This window comes from Triplophysa rosa, linkage group LG15 (assembly GCF_024868665.1).
Source record: "Triplophysa rosa linkage group LG15, Trosa_1v2, whole genome shotgun sequence".
NCBI lineage: Eukaryota > Metazoa > Chordata > Actinopteri > Cypriniformes > Nemacheilidae > Triplophysa > Triplophysa rosa.
Window position 1 is genome coordinate 11,223,841 of NC_079904.1, and position 18,834 is coordinate 11,242,674.

The 18,834-nt window shown below is 39.0% G+C and overlaps 1 protein-coding gene across 2 annotated transcripts in view; it reads left to right on the forward strand.

The window, feature by feature from the left end:
• Positions 1-18,818, forward strand: part of akap12b (A kinase (PRKA) anchor protein 12b) — a 39,212-nt gene extending 20,394 nt beyond the window's left edge. Inside the window, exons 2-4 of one of the 2 annotated variants that reach the window (XM_057352990.1) lie at positions 2,013-2,115; positions 10,926-15,386; positions 17,248-18,818. In XM_057352990.1, the coding sequence (XP_057208973.1) occupies positions 2,013-2,115; positions 10,926-15,382 (4,560 nt within the window). In that variant the 3' untranslated portion in view covers positions 15,383-15,386; positions 17,248-18,818. Of the gene's footprint in view, positions 1-2,012; positions 2,116-6,756; positions 7,006-10,925; positions 15,387-17,247 lie in introns of those variants that run through there. The other variant, XM_057352991.1, reaches the window with a different exon arrangement.
• Positions 18,819-18,834: the final 16 nt, after the last annotated feature.

The following is an 18,834-nucleotide window of genomic DNA, read 5'->3' on the forward strand; positions in this document are numbered from 1 at the left end:
CTTTTTTAGAAAAGTGAGTTTTACATTTAGAGAATCAAACCTTTATTTAATAACATTTGAATGTCTCCAGATTTAACAATCTGTTATTTAGTTAATGTATTACGTAGATCAGTTTTCAATCATTAAGACATTGTTGCTAAATATGGCAACAAATGTGTGTCATTAAAATGTTGGGCGGGGGGGGTTGGGTTGTGGTTAGGCAGAAAAAAGCATTCATGTTTCATGTACAGAATGCACACCATGTCAATCATTTCTGTAGCACTATATTTAAAGCAAGGACATTTCTGGATGTTTAAAAATGGCTATTGACGTGAGGTCGAATGAGTGATGGGATGAAATTGAGGGTCGATGGGGGAATTTGGGTGGGGTTGCCGCCATCAGGCTGGAATTCTGTGAAGTGGCCTTGGAATGTGGGGAATGACTGTCATGAGATAGTCCCGGGGGTTAGAGGCCAGGAAGGGTTAAAAGGGCACCTGCTGGAACTCTGTCAAATCTGAAAAAGGCTTGTGTTTATTTCTACCACTAAAAATAAATCAACTTTCCTAATGCAATTGCATAGCAAACATACTTTTCCACAGTCCCACAACAGAGAGTCTTTTGGGATTCCTACATTTACATTGAGTACGTGCAATTGGCTGACACTTTTTTCCAAAGGTATACATTTTGTATAATTACATGTGATCTTAAACCCATGACTTTTGTGCTTCTAATGTAATGCCTTCCAATTAAGCTATACATGTAAGGTTATTGTTGTCTTGTTTATCTAGAAATGAATTGACCTGTTTCATGATCAAATCTTCAAGATATTGCAACCTACAAATTGTTTTCCTGTTCTCTCAAAATGTCATATATATATTGCCCTGGCTTCAAGTGCCATTAGGTTAGGGAACTGAAGAAAATACTCCAATCATATCTGCATAGATCAATAAACACATGGTTAATGCAGTTAACCATATAACCTTACAGGACGGTACAGTAAAAGTGTGCTATTTAGATTCATTCCGTCCAACAACCCTGACTGGCTCCAAAATGCGATAGACAGCCCACAGTCAAGATTTAGGACACTCAACCATCACTGAAATATTTAATGTACCTGAGGGAATCACGGGTGCGTGGTTAGATAGACCGTCCAAATTCACAAATTCCTTAGACAGTCTGACTGGTCATCTCTCTTTGATTCTTTCCTAGCCTCTCTCACCCTGTCTGTTTTCTGCACGTGAAGGCTAAGTTTGATTCATTACGTGAACATCCAAACCATGAATCTCAAATAATGCTTCGCTTAAGGACATACTGTAAGTGCCAAACCCTTTGGATGGTGTACAGAATATGGTCAGAAAGGTTTCTCCCTTGTGGAGGCCAGCTTTGTCCATTAGTTTAATTAAGGGAGTCTTTAGGGAGGCTCAGTGTTTATGTTTGTGTCTGTGTGCTTGAGTACACAATGAGTGCCACCCAGACTATAGCCAGAGTCCTTCAACTGGTTAAGAGTTATTTTAGTGAGGGAGATGTCAAACTGTTTAAGCAATTGACCGATTTTAAACATGTTTGGCTTTGCACACTTTTACAGGATTCAGACACCAGCGTTCGAAGTGCACATGTGTTTACGTCTGTTTACTTTTTTGTGGCAAAAGCAATTGTGTAAACATTTTTTTTAGAAGGCCTGTTTAATATTATCTGTGTATTGTTGTTTTCATTTCAGATTGTTGTTGTTAGATTTTAATTTGAACCCTGTTATAACATTACCGTCCAGCTTTGTCCTGTGTTAATTTTGGACCATGGCTGCAGATGTGTAACTTACAGAAATACCTCAAGGATTTGCGATTGCGGATTATGAAATAGTATGAAAATAGGAGTTATTAAATGTAAATGTCATTGGAATGCAGATGTCTGGCACAAGTTTGCCGTCGTTCAGGATGTTGCACAGATGTATTGCAATACAACTGTGGCCAAAAAAATCAACGCAGCAAAGGTCAGCTGTTTGTAGAAAATAACTCTCTTTTTTTTCTTCTTTTTAGCCTCTTCAAAAGAACGGACAGATCTCTATCTCCAGTCTTAATGGAAAGACAGAAGATCAGTCAGAATATAATGGTCACACAGAAGATAACCCACCAGCAGAGGGTATGTGTAATATCTTGCACTCATGTATGTCAGTGCTCTCCATATCTTTATTATCACGTCTGTGTGTGTGTCTCTCTCTCTATCTCTGTGTGTGTGTAAAACAGCAGGGATTGACACTGCCACCATGTGTTAAGGATCTGTGTGTGTTTAAGGCTTAAGACTTGATTTGTATCTCTTTATCTGCATGCCGTCATTCCCCAGCTAAACCTTCACATAATCCTCAACTAACCTGGAGTGCAGAACACCTACATAGAGGCTACGCTGAATGGACACTAACACAATTCTCTGATCCTTCTCTATGTCTCTCCGGTTGCAATACTGCATACCGTGTTTATTTATATTTGTTTCTTTTTGTTCTTTAAACTCGGAGAGACCACCTAGATGTTTCCCCCAATAATATTTAGCAAGCCATGACCTAGTCAACCCTTAAGGAGACCGGTGCATGGTTTTAATAAGCGAACTTCATCGCATGTGTAGATTATGCCTGGTGACCTCAGAGGAGCGGTGGAGTTCTAATGCATCCATTTGTTATGCTCAGATGGAGTAATTTATGTCAAATCAAACAGAATAAAGGCATCCATGGTGATGAACAGAAAATATGTTGTATGCATTGATCTAGAACTCTAGAAAGGTGCTTCACGATGCCATAGCAGAACATTTTTGCATGGTTGCATAAAGAACCTTTTACATCTGAAGAAGCTTTTTGTTTTACTGATGGTTCTTTGAAGTAGAAAAAGTCTTTAGACTAAAAAAGTAAGAAAGAAAGGTTTCTTTATAAGAACCTTTGAGTGAATGGTTCTTTAAGAACCCAAAATGGTTCTTCTGACTGTTAAAAACTGTAATGTTACAGAATTTCACTGTTTTATTTGACAGAATTTTCGCAAAAAAATACAGAAATAAACTTCAAATGTATGTTTGGTGTAAAATAACATGAAAAGCATGTAACTTTAATTTTAAGAAAAAATGTTACATTGTATGGCACTGCTGAGAAGAACTTTTTGTAACATTTTGTATTTCTTTAGTATGTAATAGAACATTTTACCTGGAATAAGAACTTAGCAGGAAGCAAAAATTGCCAAAGGCCATCAGTTTTGAAGCTTACATCAGCAGAAAATTCCAGATGCAGATGTGTGAGCTACATGCATCAGATATGGACAGAATACAAAAGTCTGGAAAAGAATAAAGCTCACACACACAATAGTTGGCTGCAAGGCGTTTAGGAGGGAGCGACTTGAGTGAATCCAGAGAGTGAGCTCAACCATTATCTCATACACAGTCCTCCCCCACTGAGTGTGTGTGTGTTGTGCTTGGGTTTTTACTCTGATAACATTTGCTCATATCAAACATGTTTTAACAGGCTGTTTGTGATTATCTGTTTATCTAAAGAATTCAGTCTTACTGGCATGCGTCTTTTTACTGTAGCCTACATTTTCTGTTTTCCTGTTTAGTGTGTGCGTGCGTGTGTGTGTGTGTGTGTGTGTGTGTTTGCTTGTGCGACCTATTTCTGTGTAATTGAAGTTTGATTTGAGGTCAGATTCAGTTGTGTTGTTTTGTTATGCCGATTTTGTCAACTTATACACAAAGCAACACACAGATTTGTTTTGTAAGGGTCGTAAACGTTTTACGAGTGTATACTGTATAGGCCTACTTTAGACATACAGAAATGAGGTGACATACATGGAATACATGACATTTGAGATGGCGATTGAAAGGGAGGACAGGGAAAGTGTGAAAATATGCTTGATTTATTTTCATCTATTTCATTGCTTGCAATGGAATGATATATCTAAACAGAAACATAAAATAATGCAGTAATGAAAATTCCTAAAAGCAGCTTCATTAAGTATGTTGACAAAATGTTATATGCTCTCCTACTTTTAAGTCGCTTTGGATAAAAGCGTCTGCCAAATGAATAAATGAAAACGTAAGTAACTTAATTTATTCAAGTATTTTAATTTTATTAAGTAAACTTAATATTTGTTCCATGTCACTGAAGTCAAAATTTTGTGACTTTGTTACATTATTTCTTAAATACTTGCCAAACAAAGATAAGGTACAATCGCATTATCCAAGTATTTTAGTCTGAATTCGCAAAAATCTGGCTGGTTTAGTTTCACTCTGACTATTTTAAAAAGTTGAATTATTATCTCAATTTATTATCTCAAACTTAATTGTACATTTTTAAAGTATGTGTAATTATTCTCATTTCCGACTTCAAACATTCCTCATGTTCCGACATCAGTGTGTCATATAAATAAGGCCATGCTGTAAATGATGATGTAAGCCTTACTACTCAAACGAAGCGTTGTAACAGATCATTAGTTACGTCCTGTACTATACTTAATAATATCAAGTCTTAGTCAGAATGTCCTTTCCGAATTACACCCAGAGAAAGAGAATGACCGTACAATGAAGGAAACTAGTAAAAGAACAGGAAACTATGACGCAAAAGAATGAGCACAGTTCCTGCGCAGCATTCCTCAGCTTCCTTTATCCATAGAAAGTACAGGAAACAGCTAGCAAAACAGAGAGAGCATGAAATAAAGACCAGAGATACAAAAATGGAAATTGTATTTTTTTTTATTACTGGGAGAATAAGCAGGTGAAAGTACACAGCAGGAGTAATAGAGAGAATGCTGGACATTCAAAGACAGTGTGATCCTGGTCAGATCTGCTTGCAGCTCTCATTTCCCTTTCCTCCCATTATTTCGACATCATCTTCCTGGCTCAAGGAATGCGTGCACAGATGAGGGAATGTTTGTGTGGAAGTATGTGTGTACGTGTAGGTTGGGGTCTGCAATGATGTCACAGCATCCCCTGCAAGCCCCTAGGCCAGCTGGAAGCCCACCTCTCCTTGTTCCCAGCCAAAACAAACCCCAGCTTGCTGCTCACGTTTCCCTGATGCTGGAGATAACATGGATGCCTTTTCGGGTGTCAGTTTTGCCACGCTAGCATAGACCATGACTATTATTCACTTTTACATGTCAGCAAAAAAACGTTTTCTCAATTCTTATCTGAAGTCATGTAAGTCGTGTTAAATATGTTTCGAAACATGTTAACTACTCAAATATGACTCAGTTTTGCATGATACATAGTACAGGAAACGCTGAGAACAAGCATCCTCTTTTGAGGAATGTTCATTACAGTAAAATGGGAGTGTCTCACATTGTAAAACTTTCTTTAGTGTGAGGGGGTCTGTGCTTATTGAATTCCACTCCTATAGAGTCACTGAGCACAAAAAAGCCTTTCCCATGTGTCAGATTCCTGTGATCTGGGCCCCATGACACTGTCTGCCATTGCCTCCTATAGATCACAATAAAGTCTGAGGACTGCTATTCATTAGCTTTTCAAGACCAGCTTGGTGCTACTTGTTGCCTCTAGCTTTGTGCCCAAACACTTTATGTTGTGTTTGGGCCACATTCCAGTTGGGTTCATTTAGTTGTGTTATTTACATTGTATTTAGATATTTTATATAATATTGTAATGTCTGAATTGTTGATCTGAACGGAATGGGGTCATAAGAGCCCCACAGTGATAAGATACCAGTCTTAACAAAATTACTTTCTTCATAGTCTGGAGGTTCTAGACCAAACTGGATTAGAGTGGTTATCACCCATTCAGAGGGAGATTTTACCTGGAATTCGCACTTTCCATGGGAACAATAGCAAGGTGTGAGATCTGATTAGACCCCTGTATTCTGAAGAATTTCGCTGGCATTCTTCGCCCATCCTCCTTCAATAAAAGTTCAATGAAGCGGCATCAATTTACACTTTGAATGAACCATTAGCACAGTTTGGAGCGAGAGACTCATTACTATAGCGTTGAAGATATTCTGGGAATCAACCATTATGCAAAGAAAATATATTATCAACTGTCAATATATTAAACCATTTAATATATATTTGAAAATATATCAATTTTTATTTATTTATTACAGTATTACAATATATTGAATAATACATAAGCACTTGGTTCCAACATATGGAAATGTATTATTCACATTGCAGGTTTGTTTTGTAAGGAAAATTACAATTTTATTTATAAGAACAATTCGTGTGGGACTAGGTAAAGGAATGTTTAAAGCATGTTTTACAAATTAGAAGTTCACCAGGATACATGATATAGGGCAGTGTGTTTTTATTCTCAGACATATGGATATAGGCAAAACATGACGTGAAAGAGACAAAACAAGATCTCAGTAAAGCGAGAGGGAGAAGACGCAGAAAGATAAGAGAACATATTGTAGATGTCCTTATTTTACCCCCAGCCAATCTTAGCCATATGGAAACTGTTGTCTGAAGACGAGAGAAAAAGACGAGATGGAACTCTGCACAACATCATGTAACGGAAGTGTAATCCTCCCAACATCCATTCACATACAGTATAGGCACAGTTTTACTATGCATAGAAAAGTTTGTCCTTTTAAAAGGGACATAAAGAGTTGTAATGCTGGAGTTTGTAGTGTAGTTGGTGGAGGGAGTGTGTGTAGTGGAGCGGAGAGGAGGAGGAAAGAGGAGGGAAATTCATTCAGTAGAGTGGGGCAGTGAACAGCTGACAAAAGCTGAGGAGGGGCAGGGGGGGTAGTGGGGGTTCAGTAGGGTGGGGTGGTCTCACACAGGACATGTGTCAGTATCTGTTGAAATGTGTGTTACCCTCCCGCTCGGCTCATTCTTACCCAGAAACTCAGAAGAGAGGACTCCATGCGGAGAGGACAAGCGAGACTAGTGCAGCTTTAAAGCCATTCAGATACTCAGAGTTTCGGAGGACTTTTACAAGCAGAGAAGCATCACTGTCAGATCATTTAAACAGCTTTATTTAAACAATATTAAGCATTTTTTTTAAGAAGTCGTCGTGAAGTTTTTGAAATGCTCGGGACAATAACTCTAACAGGTAAGATGCATCTAAAATATATGACAGAAGTTACGTTTTTTTTATTGTTGATTTATCGTTGTTAATTTAACTTTGTGAAATTGCAATAGAGTCTGTGTGATGTGTAGCTTGTGCCATGAATCTGTACCCGTGTAGGATTATGTTTGAATGTTTTAAATTAATGTGACTTTTTCCCCGGAGTAATTGTATAGTTTGCACCTGTTGCTGAAAGGTTTAAGTCAACTTTAAAAGTTCAAGTTTTACCAGTGTGTGTAAGCATGTATGTGTTTTAGGTTTGAATGTAGATGTATGTGGATATAGTGTGGAAATCAATTCAACATTTATGTCTTCATAGAATTTCAGAACAATGTCAGGATATCTGGGAAAGTTTTAGTGCTTCATAAAAATATTAAGCTGAAGAAAATCAAGAATCAATTTTTAAAGCCCTAGCGTTTTCCTGCATGTTAGATAGTCATAGTCATTTTCTCTATATTATTATTGAAAAGCATAAACCCCATTACGGATGAAGTCTAATTTCTTTAAAATTTTATTATATGGTAAGAAGAAGATGGTGTGGTTATACATGTACTGTATGGAATTCTTAAAAGTGTCCGGAGCTGATGGGCTTCAGGGGTCTCGGATGTTCTTCTCAAGAGGAATGTTAATTAGTTTTGTAAGCCCCTCAGATCTTAGTCAGGGTTCTCTTAAGTCTCAATAGGTGGTGTGGGTGTATGGAATTGATTACCTGCTACACGGCCTTCAGAGAGTGTTTTGATAAGCTGGGAATGTATATTAGGATTTTGTATGGATATGGATACTTTATGTCTGACCAGGATCATCTGTTTTCCTTTAGTTTACTTGTTTTAACAATGTACCTGCAATGTTCAGCATTTTTTATACATCCTAAACATAGAGGACCACGTTTCGGTAGTAAATTAATATTCTAAGTAGTTCACCAGTGTCCATTTTCAATACTTCCAGTATTGACAGTAATGAGTTGATCAGTTGTAATCTTGGTAGTTCTATGATTCACATCTATCTCTAAGGGAGCTGGAGAGTCTAGTGTTTTTATTTAGTGTCGGAGGTGGGACAGTTAGCTTGGTAGGGGCCGACAGTCAGTCTATCACCAAGTCTTCTTGCAACTTCCCTAAACTCACAAACTCTTCTAATGACCAGGCTGCATTTGCATGCAAAAACAAGAGGTGGGGGGTTGTTGACCATTACTTACTTACCCCCTCATCTTAACAAACATCCACTCCTCCTCCATCTTCATAGAAAGCCCAACTATCACACCACTGTGATTTCAGATGGCATCCGACCCCACCCCTTCCAAACGCTCATCTACGGTTCCACACATTAGCAGCCACAACAGACGCGCCATCGAATTCCTAGGCTCGAGTTTCCCCGGTCAGAGCCACCATTGAGACAAAAGCAAATGTAGGGCGACTGGTGCCTTCGACAAGCCCTTGGCCCGTTTTGTCTCTCTTGGACCCGTGAACAAATACACCCCCTCATAAACAGAGCCTCCCTGTCTCCAGCTGGAGGCAACTGGAACGTGTCTTTTTGCATGAGAATGTATGTCCTTCAGACCATTACAACAGTGTAAGCAGAAACCCCTGGGAGCACATCCAGCGGGAGATGTCTGTAAAGTATAGTAACAGTGAATTAAGAGCATAATACATCTGTGTACATCTGACACGTTTTGTCTTTCCAACATGATAACATATCAAACCACAAACTGCACATCTGCATGATTTAGGGCACTTTCTTGTTTTATGAAACTTGGAGGCCCGACCTAAATGTTTGCAAAACTACAGTAAAGCATTCAAACACAAATTCTTCTAATTCTAACACTCTTGGACTCACAGAAATACTTTACAGGACTACACTCTTCTTGTTTGGCTAATTAGTTTTATATATCTTTAAGAATGAGTAATTTCAGTCACTCTACATGGCCTCCCAAAATGCTTCCCATATTACAACCAGAATTTGTTCAAGGTAGTTTAGGTTCCAGGACAGACAATAGTATGGGGCCCCCACCCATTTTAGCCAAAGCAGGAAAAAACTGGGGGCCCATTGTGAGACAAAGAGAACAACACAATACAGTCTTCCTAAGCTGAAGTTTAGGATTTGGTTTGGTTTGCGGGGGGATGGTTTGCTGTATTGCAGGGGGAAGGGGATACCATTGCATCCCAGTACCACACAGTATTGTGGAATTAGTTTGGTGCTTCACTAAATTTGAAGTAGACATTCACCCTTTGGTGTTTATGTTTTTGTTAATTAGCCAATGTTTGCAAGTGTAGTGAACCGACAGAATTATTAGTTTTTTAAACAATACAGCCATAAAAATGTACTGTATGTATAAATTCTAGACAGAGAATACTTTATCCCATTACATGCAATCTTGTTTTCCCTGTTTTTCTTGTAAATTAGCTTTTTTAATATAATTTAACATTTTTTGGTCGTATTTTTAAAATTAGGTGAAAATCTCTAAAAAAATAACAGAAAAATTATGTAAAATTATGGGGTTTTCTACAGTGTATATGGATAATATTTGTTATTTATTTTATCATTTAAAAGGTGCAATTCATTTTTGTAAAAAAAAAACGTAAAAAGGGAAAATATATGATATGGGGGTGTGGGGGGATGGGTGTTTATCTGGAACAAATACAAATGTCTGAAGTTGAAAAACACTTAATTCCAATCTTTTTAGAAAAAAATTATCAAAATGTGACCACACAACTGGTTTTAGATCAACAGAAAGTTGTCCATTGGGTGTTTTTGACAGCATTTAAATTTTCTGACTGTTCTTAAATATCTCCAATATTATATATCACACTGTAAATATATAATACTCTTTTGTTTTGTTGTAATATTTTTCTTAGGGTAGCCCTTCCCCACACCAGCATGAAAAAATAATCATCGACAAAAGACATTTTAGAACAGCATACTGTATACTGCTGCACCTTTATCTCACCCTGTGTCATAGAAGAATGTAGGAAGTCAAGTAATGCGATATCCATGCATTGAAAATGCTTGGAATTTGTTTTTAAAGTCACTGGGTGGGTTTGCAGACTCAATAGCAAGCAGTGCCAGATGTGAACAGTCCTTTGCTAGGTTGGATGTCAAAGGGAAACTGGGCCTCCAGGAGGCCCACACTACTGCTAACCCGACTTTCATAGGCCCACACCCTCATATCCAGCCAACTTCTGTCAAAACACAAATAGACGAGGAAGAAGTTAAGACATTATGAATTTGTGTGTGTGTTTGTTTATCCCACCTGCTATTGTTAGGTGTTACATCACCTAACAATAGTTTGGAAACTCTAGAACTGGTGCATAAACTAGCTTAATTATAACAATTATTAACGGGATAAGACAACACATCTGCAAATATGTTTGTCATTTTTCAAGAAATAAATGTCTTTGAAAATGTCTTTGGCAGTGTAGCCTGCATAACTGTGAAGCTTACTATATGGAAAAATCCAGTTGTAGCATTGATGTTGAATGTTGTCATCATCAGCTTATATTTTTGGTTGCTGCTCACAGGAAAAATGTCCGGCACATGTAAACTTCATATTGAATTTCCAGCATATGCTTGATTAAATCTCTATGGGGGTGAACATATTTTTGCACATAGCGGTGTGGCTCTGATTTCCTGAAATGCCTCAACCCTCCATCTTGAATTCATTATACCACTAGATCATGTCTATTGCTTTTGTTACTCAGATTTGTTTTTTGCACTCAACTATTGGCAGTCCACCATTGATAGGCTGTTATAAGACATGTTTGCTTCATACTATTTAATAATCGTGAATAAAAATGTGAATAAAATGACTAAAATAAAATTTTTGATTATATAATTAGATATTATCTAATATATAAAATTATATAAAACTTTAAGTAAATTTTACTGAAACCTCTATGTTTTTTTCTTTGCAGTTGGCCAGACCGAGAGCATCTCCCAAAAAGAGGACAGTCCTGATACAATTGAGGAACATCAGGAAGAGGCTGCCCCACAGGTTAATGGAGAGAAAGGAGACGATTCTGCAAATGCAGATGAAATTACAACCACAGAAGAGAAGACCGTAGAGGAAAAACAAGAGGAGGCCAATGAGGTGGGCTTCAAGAAGATCTTCCGTTTTGTTGGCTTTAAGTTCACACTGAAGAAGGACAAGAGTGAGAAGACTGAGCCTGTGCAACTACTGACAGTGAAGGAAGCAGAAGATGGTGCACAAGATGCATCTTCTGAAGAAAATAAAGAGGAACCTACAACAGAGGAAGCTACAACAGAAGAAGCTATATCTGTGGTAGAGAAATCACCAGAAGCAACAGAGAAAGAACAAGAGAAAACAGATGAAGATGTGACTGATAAGGTGGAGGAAACAACAGAAGAACCTGAAGCTGATGCTGCGCCAGAAGCTGAAAAAAGTGGTGATGAGGTGCCAGAGAAATCTGCCGAAGAAGAGGAGGCAAAGTCAGACAAAGAGGCTGAGCCAGAAGTGCAAACTGAATCATCCACTAGTCCACTCTCTCAAGAGACACAGAGTCCCTTCAGGAGATTTTTCACTCATGGAATATTCTCTAACCTACGCAAGAAGACAAGCTTCAAGAAGTCCAAAGATGAGGAGCAGGTCAAGGAAAAGTCTGTAGAGGAGGACATTAAGGAAACAGAGGAGAAAGCAGAAGGTGCTATTGACGGTACAGAGAAGGTGGAGGTTGATGCAGAGAAAGAACCGGCTGAGGCAGAGCAGATAGAGAAGCCAACAGAAACTGAAACAAAAGATGACACAGCTGAAGTTCCCTCTGCTGACATAGAGGAGCATAAGGATCTTAAGGTAGAGGCTGAGCCTGCAAGTGAAACTGTGGCTCAAACTGAGCCTGCTGAAGCTCCCGCTGCTGAAACTGCTAATGATGCACAACCCACCGAAGATGCCAAACCAACAAATGACAAGCCAGATGTCTCAGAAGAGGTGACCACTGAGACTGAAATCTTATCCTCTCAGGAGAAAGCAAAACTACAGGGAAGCCCTCTTAAGAAGCTGTTTACAGGAGCTGGTCTGAAAAAGCTGTCATCCAAAAAACAAAAGAGTAAGAAAGAAGCTGAGTCAAAGCAAGCGGAATCAGGTGAACAAGCTGCTGAGCAAATCCAGTCCCCAGAAACCCAGAAACCTGACAGTGGAGCATCATCCCCAGAAGAATCTGGTGAGCATGTTGTAGGAGAGGTCAGCCAAGCTCAATCGGCCCAAGCCGTGGATCCTGAGGGAGAACCAGTTACATCTGACAGTGAGAAGAAGAAGGATGGAATCTTACCCTGGTCGTCTTTCAAAAAGCTAGTTACTCCAAAAAAACGTGTCAAACGGCCCTCTGAGAGCGAAGATGAGGCAACCACAGACAAACCCAAATCTTCTACCTTATCTTCAACTGAGAGTGCCAGCGCCGTCACTGATGAAAAAAACGATGAGCCTAAACCCTCTGAAGAAGTGTCACCTGAGCCCGAAGAAGAAGCACAAGCAGAATCTAACGTTGAAGCAAAACCTGAGAAGACTGAACCAGTTGCAGAGGAGCCAAAAAGAAAAATGGACACCTCTGTGTCTTGGGAAGCTCTTATTTGTGTGGGGTCATCTAAAAAAAGAGCCAGGAAAACATCGGATTCGGATGACGAAGAACCTAAGATTGAGGAAGAAGGGCAGCAGTCTGGAGAGGAGCAGGCAAAGACCACAGAGTCACCTCTTGTGAGTTCTGGTGAAGCTGACCATGAAAATTTAGCATCCTCACCCGAACCAGAGGAAGAGCTTGTTTCTACCTGGGAGTCCTTCAAGAGGCTTGTGACTCACAGAAAGAAACCAAAATCAGAAGACAAATCAGATGAAGCCTCAGGCCCAGAGCAGACCACCTCCGACAGTGAAATCCCCAAAGAAGAATCCTCTTTCTCTTTGAAGAAACTGATTCCACGCAGAAAGAAGAAATCTGACAGTAAACAAAAACAGGCCTTGTCTGATGTTGGCTCTGCAGAGGATGACTCTGACACTCCAGCTGTAGTTCCTCTGTCTGAATATGAAAATGATACTTCTGCAGAAGTTGCAGAGAAGCCAGAGGAGGGGACGCAGGAAACTGCAGTGGTCACTCAGGTAAAGGCCTCAACTGAAGACAGATCACCATCATGGATCTCAACGGCTGTGGAAAATCTTGAAGATGAGGCAGATGGAAAGCAACTGAGCGACATACCCGAAGAAGGAGACACGGCTGCCACACCCAAATCAGCTGATAACACAATTGCAGAGGACATTGTTGAGCTCACGTCAGAAGCTGTTACCGCTCTTGAACAAGTAGAGGAGACGGATATGATTTCAGCTGTTTCACGTGTCACAGCATCACCAGTTACATCAGGTGAGATGACTCCTGTCCCAGGTGATAGTGTGGAGACCAAGACTGATGTAGTACTTGAGGAAGCTGTGGAGACCATCACTGTTACCACATGTGCCACAACCGTCACCGCGACTGAGGAACAAAAGAAAAGCGCTGTTGTCATCACTGATGCTCTTCCCATCGAGTCAGCGACCAAGGAAGAAAAAACAGTCTTAGTTGCGCATAAGAAAACTGAGGCAACAGCCATTTGCACCGGCCTTGACACTAAAGAAATACGAGTTGTGAAAGAGGAGAGAATCTCGAAGACTTCAGTAGAGTCTGTCACAATTGTTAGCCAGGCCGTAGTCACAGAGATTTCAGTTGAAGACACAACAGAGAAGCTTGAAAAGGCCACTGTTGCTAAGGAAGAGGTTTATGAGGCTAAGGTGAGCGAAGTTAAGCCAGACCTCAAAGATGCTCTTTTGGAAAATGCTGTTGAGGAAAAAGTTCAGTTTGAAGAGGTGAAAGAGACACCTGAAGCAGAGACTGTGACTGACCTTCAAGAAGTAGCAGCAGTCAAGTTAGCAGTCATGACTGTGGTACAACAGGAACCAGACGTTCTTGAAGAGCCCGTGGTGGCTGAAGAACACCCTAAAGTTGAGGCTGAAGGTCCTGTTGAACCAACCATTGAAGAATCAATCTGTGCCAAAACTGCAGAGGTCACTGTAGTTGCTATTGCTAAAGATGAAATGAAGCAAGTACTGGAGGATGTTAAAGAGTCAGCTGCCAGTGTCGAGGTAGCACCTATTGAGGAAGTATCTGTGGCTGTAACAGAGGAGGTCATGGCAACCCTTCCAGATGTACCTACCGCTGAAATTGCTAAATCTCAAAAAGATTCCATTCCTGTTGTGGCTCCTGCTGAAGAATTCGCAGTCATCAAAGAGACTGTATGTGTTATAAGCTCAACATCTGAAACTACAGAAACCCACACAGCAGTACTGGGACATGAAGCTACTATGCAAAAAGTTCCCCTTGTTGTTCCCACTGGTGACCACAACATTCAGATTATAGTGAATGACGTCGATGCTGTATCTGCTCAAGAAGTCGTTGAGAGTAACATCGAAGTGGCTTCAACCAAAGTCACCGTTGTGGTTGAGGAAACGTGTGAGGCTGTGTTAGAAGATGCTGAAGCAATGCAGGCAAACCAAGTAATAGAAGCAGAGATCATTGTGAAACAGAGTAGTGTTATTGTGCAGGAGATCATTCAGAATGTTGTTGAGAACTTTGTTGAAACTCATGAGGATGAAACAAGTGTTGAGAAAGTAGAAAGTCTAGAAACAACCCCTGAGAAACCAAATACATCCGAGACCACCTCCAAAGATGATGACAAACAAACTCGTATTGTCATTGAGAAACCTACTAAAACAATCAATGAAGCTGTCGAGGTTGCTGAAACAGTCCCTGTTTCTCTCGCAGGTGAAATCCCAGTTGAAAAAGAAGAGGTTGCTGCAGTCTCTGTGACAGTTGTGCAACAAGAAACGGAAGTAACAAAAAGTGAAGTTGAACTTAAGCAAGCCGAAGAGAAGACAGACACAGAAAGTGAAGATGGAAAAGGTCAAGTTGAAGCCACGGAGACATCAGCAGAGGAGAAGCTCTCGAGTACAGAAACACCTGCAAAAGTAGAGATTACTGCTGAGCAGTGTCAAGTGGTAAAGGAGGTACCGATTGAATCCACACAGGAGTTTAACGTTGGCGTCGCAAACACAATAAATGCAGTCAACGAACATGTTCAAGACACAAACAAGACAGATGACAAGTCAAAGGGTCAGGAATCAGCAGAAGACAGGCTTCACAAAGACTCAGAAGAGCCCCAAACACAAGACACGAAAAAGCAGGAAGAGTCCAGAGATGAAGATTGTCAAAAGTCAGATGCTAAAAACGTAGTGGCCAAACAGGAGATTGCTGCTGAGAAGACAACAAATGCCATCGTAGTGGAGGAGGTGGAGAATGACATTGAGCCTGTCTCCACAGAGGTTGCCACAGTGTCATGAGCAGGTTAGTCTTAATTCTTTATTTAAAATTGTAAAAAATTTAAAAAATTGTTAAATTGTTTTTTTTTCTACTTTTAACTGAAAACAAAAAGAAATACAATATTTATAAGCAAAAATGATAAATTAAACAAATACAAATAATATTCAAATAAAATATTTTCTACTACTCTAAACTGAAAAAAAAATGTATAAATACATTTTATCAATAAAATAAAATACTATGACATATAAAATATATATATACAGTATATATAATCATATATATATAAATGTTATATATATATAATCAAATATATAAATCACATATATAATTGATGTACACAATCAAAAAATTTTTAGGTTTTGTACCAAGCATTAAGCAGTTCTTTTTCCACATTCCTTAGTCGAGCTGTACCAAAGTTTGGTGCCTTTTACAAAACAAATCAATGGATCTTAGGTTTATTAGAGGTGGATTTGCATTCGGTGAGATGAAAAAGCTTTTGTTCGATGTACCAGTAACGAAGGGACCTTCAATATCAAAGCAGGAATGCTGCAGCCTGACCCTTCACTTTGTATGCTGGGTCTTAAAGAGAAGCCGTGTGAAGAGAGATGAACTTGTGCTGAAAGACAGAGTATAATTCTCCCGGGCCCACCCCCTCCCTAATGCACAACCTCTCTTTATTCTCTTCCCTTCATCAAAGCCGAATTGGATATTTATTACATAAATACAATGCTTAGAAGTGTTGTTACAAAATGGTTTATTGATTCAGTTGAAAATCATAGTGGTTGAAGGATTGTACTTCTTCATTTAATATTTCCATGTCAGATTTACCAAGTGGTTCAGAAGAATAAAAGTGACAGAATACTAAAAGAAAACATGCAGGAGATGCAACACAATAGGTATATTGCGTAAATATCTTTTTAGGAGCACTAAATAAAGTGACACACATAAATATGTTACACGTGTTTTAAGGAGTGGTTCACCTTCAAAATGAAAATTCTGTCATCATTTGCTCACCCTCTTGTCAATTCAGCCCTGTATGACTTTCTTTCTTACGCAGAACACAAAAGAAGCTATTTTGAAGAATGTTGTTAAAAACACCTCATTCACTTGCAGTGATTTCAATAGAAGTGAATTGTGCTGTTCTGTTACCAACATTTTTCAAAATATCTTCTTTTGTGTTCTGCGGAAGAAAGAAAGTCATACAGGTTTGAATTGACAAGATGACGTGTAAATGGTGACAGAATTTTCATTTTGAAGGTGAACTACTCCTTTAAAACAATTCTTTTGTATTGAGTGATAAAAATAACCAGTATCCATAATCAGACAAAGCTCCACTATTACTTGTCAGTATAACATATTAACTTCACTGTACAGTGTGAAATGTAAAATGGGTCATGAAAAGTGACCAAATAGAGGGAGAAGAGAGCTGGGCGTGTCTGCTAAATGTTTGATGAGCGCTAATGCAGCACTGCAGCACAGCAGAGACAGGTGAAATATAGCATCACAGCATGAGCTTTGGTGCAGAAAACTCTCTCACTTCCCCCCTGTGCCTTGGTGACTTGTGCTGAGTCATAAAAACAGTGAGATGGAGGCTGGAGGCACAGTAAAGATGAAGTCCAGATGGAAAGAGCAGTTTGTACGCTGATGGGTGAAGCACTGGTGTAATATAGGATGTGGAAAGTAGTCGGTCATGGTTATAGATTACAGATCTGAGAGAAGAACAAATTTTTTTTATCTCTGAGGAATAAGTGCAAAGCATTACAGAAGGCATCTAAATGCCTTCTGTAAATAATATGTGATGGTTTTTAATATGTTATGTATGTTTTTAATGCAGTTCTGGTTTACTGTGTTTCATGGCCACTCTCCTTTATTTGTCTTTCAGTCTGCATGCAAGAAGCGGTCATATGACTGGGAATTCAGAGCTTTCCGGAAACAGGACGTGAGAAGCTGCCATGGAGGACACTAAGCGATATTGCTCTGTCCCAGAGCTCCCAGAGACGAAGGCCAATCTCTCTCTCTTTTCATCCATCCATTCTTCTATCCCTCGTTTCAGTTTCCCCATCACTCTAAACAGATGCCATATCATTGAGGTCTCTCTGGACTCAAGGGATGACCCCCACACAACATCCCCATTTTTCTATATTTTGTTAAATCGCGTCAGATCTGTGAATTTTGAACATTTGTGTTTTTATTAGTCGTTCAACAGTCCTGTTGAATAGAGAGAATATGTGTGTGTGGTTCTTGTACGAGTGTGCGTATGGAGTAGGAGGGTTGTTATTTTTTTGTATATTGTATTTATATCTAAAATATTCTCTCAACCCTCTCAAACACATTCTAACATTCTAAACCCATTGATAAATGATGTCTTGCTGGTGTCCAATATTATTTAGTCAAGTAATTCTAATAAACATGGTACAGATGCGGTATAGCAAATAACAAAGTGCAGTGACTATAGGAGTCAGAATCAGATTCACACACACACGTGATGTCCAGCCATTACTGTTTTCATTCTCACTGTAGATAAACCACTTCATACTGTGAAACATTGTGTCTGTTGATCATGTACAATCGCAATGCGTGACATTCGAGATTTTACAGCGCTGATGTTCTGGTACCCTGTGAAATAGATGAATATGTTGATAAACACCTGCATGAGTAGGGATTGTTTAGTAAGGACTGGTCGTCCACAGCATACGTCTGCACTTCACTGTTTGATGGCCTTAGTTTTAACTCCTAAGGTGCACCCAAGGTTAAAATTGTGAGGTAGTTGTGCATAAGACTATAGGCTAAAACTGGGGAATTGTATTGAAACCATCTATTGGTGACGTTCCAAGACTGGTAGTATAGTTACACATGATTTTAATTCACAGACAAGTTTTGAATATTTTTTGCATTCCTCTTTAACAAGTACTGTTAATCCTTTGAAATGCGTAGTAGATGCCTTAGTGTCAGTCTCTTTGAAATGTGTAACATCATATGCATATACTGTATACTTGCAGAGACCATGATGTCCATGGCAAGCGTTTCAAAAAAAAAATTTAATGAACATCGAAGGAAGTTGAACGATGATGGTTGCAAACTGTAAAAATATGTTAAAATGATTTGATGAAAAAACTTTTGCAGGTCAACCTACATAGGGGATGCATGGTGTTCTCAGTTCAATAGAAATCAAGCTCTGCTACTGTCACGCCTTGAATGAAAAGCCAACTCACATTTCTTTCTTAGCTTTTTATAAAACAGTATACTGTGAAGCTCTTTAACATTTGTACAAATTGTATACCTATGTACCTTATGTCATATTGTAATATTAACAAATAACCAATGGAAGCATTAAGGAATGTTGTATACTAGTAGCATGAATCTCACATACTCTTTTTGTATTCTTCAAGCTGTTCATAGTATGGATACAAAATCATGTCTATATTTCCTTCAAATAAAGTTAGCGTAAAGTGGGCTAGACTGTTAGTTT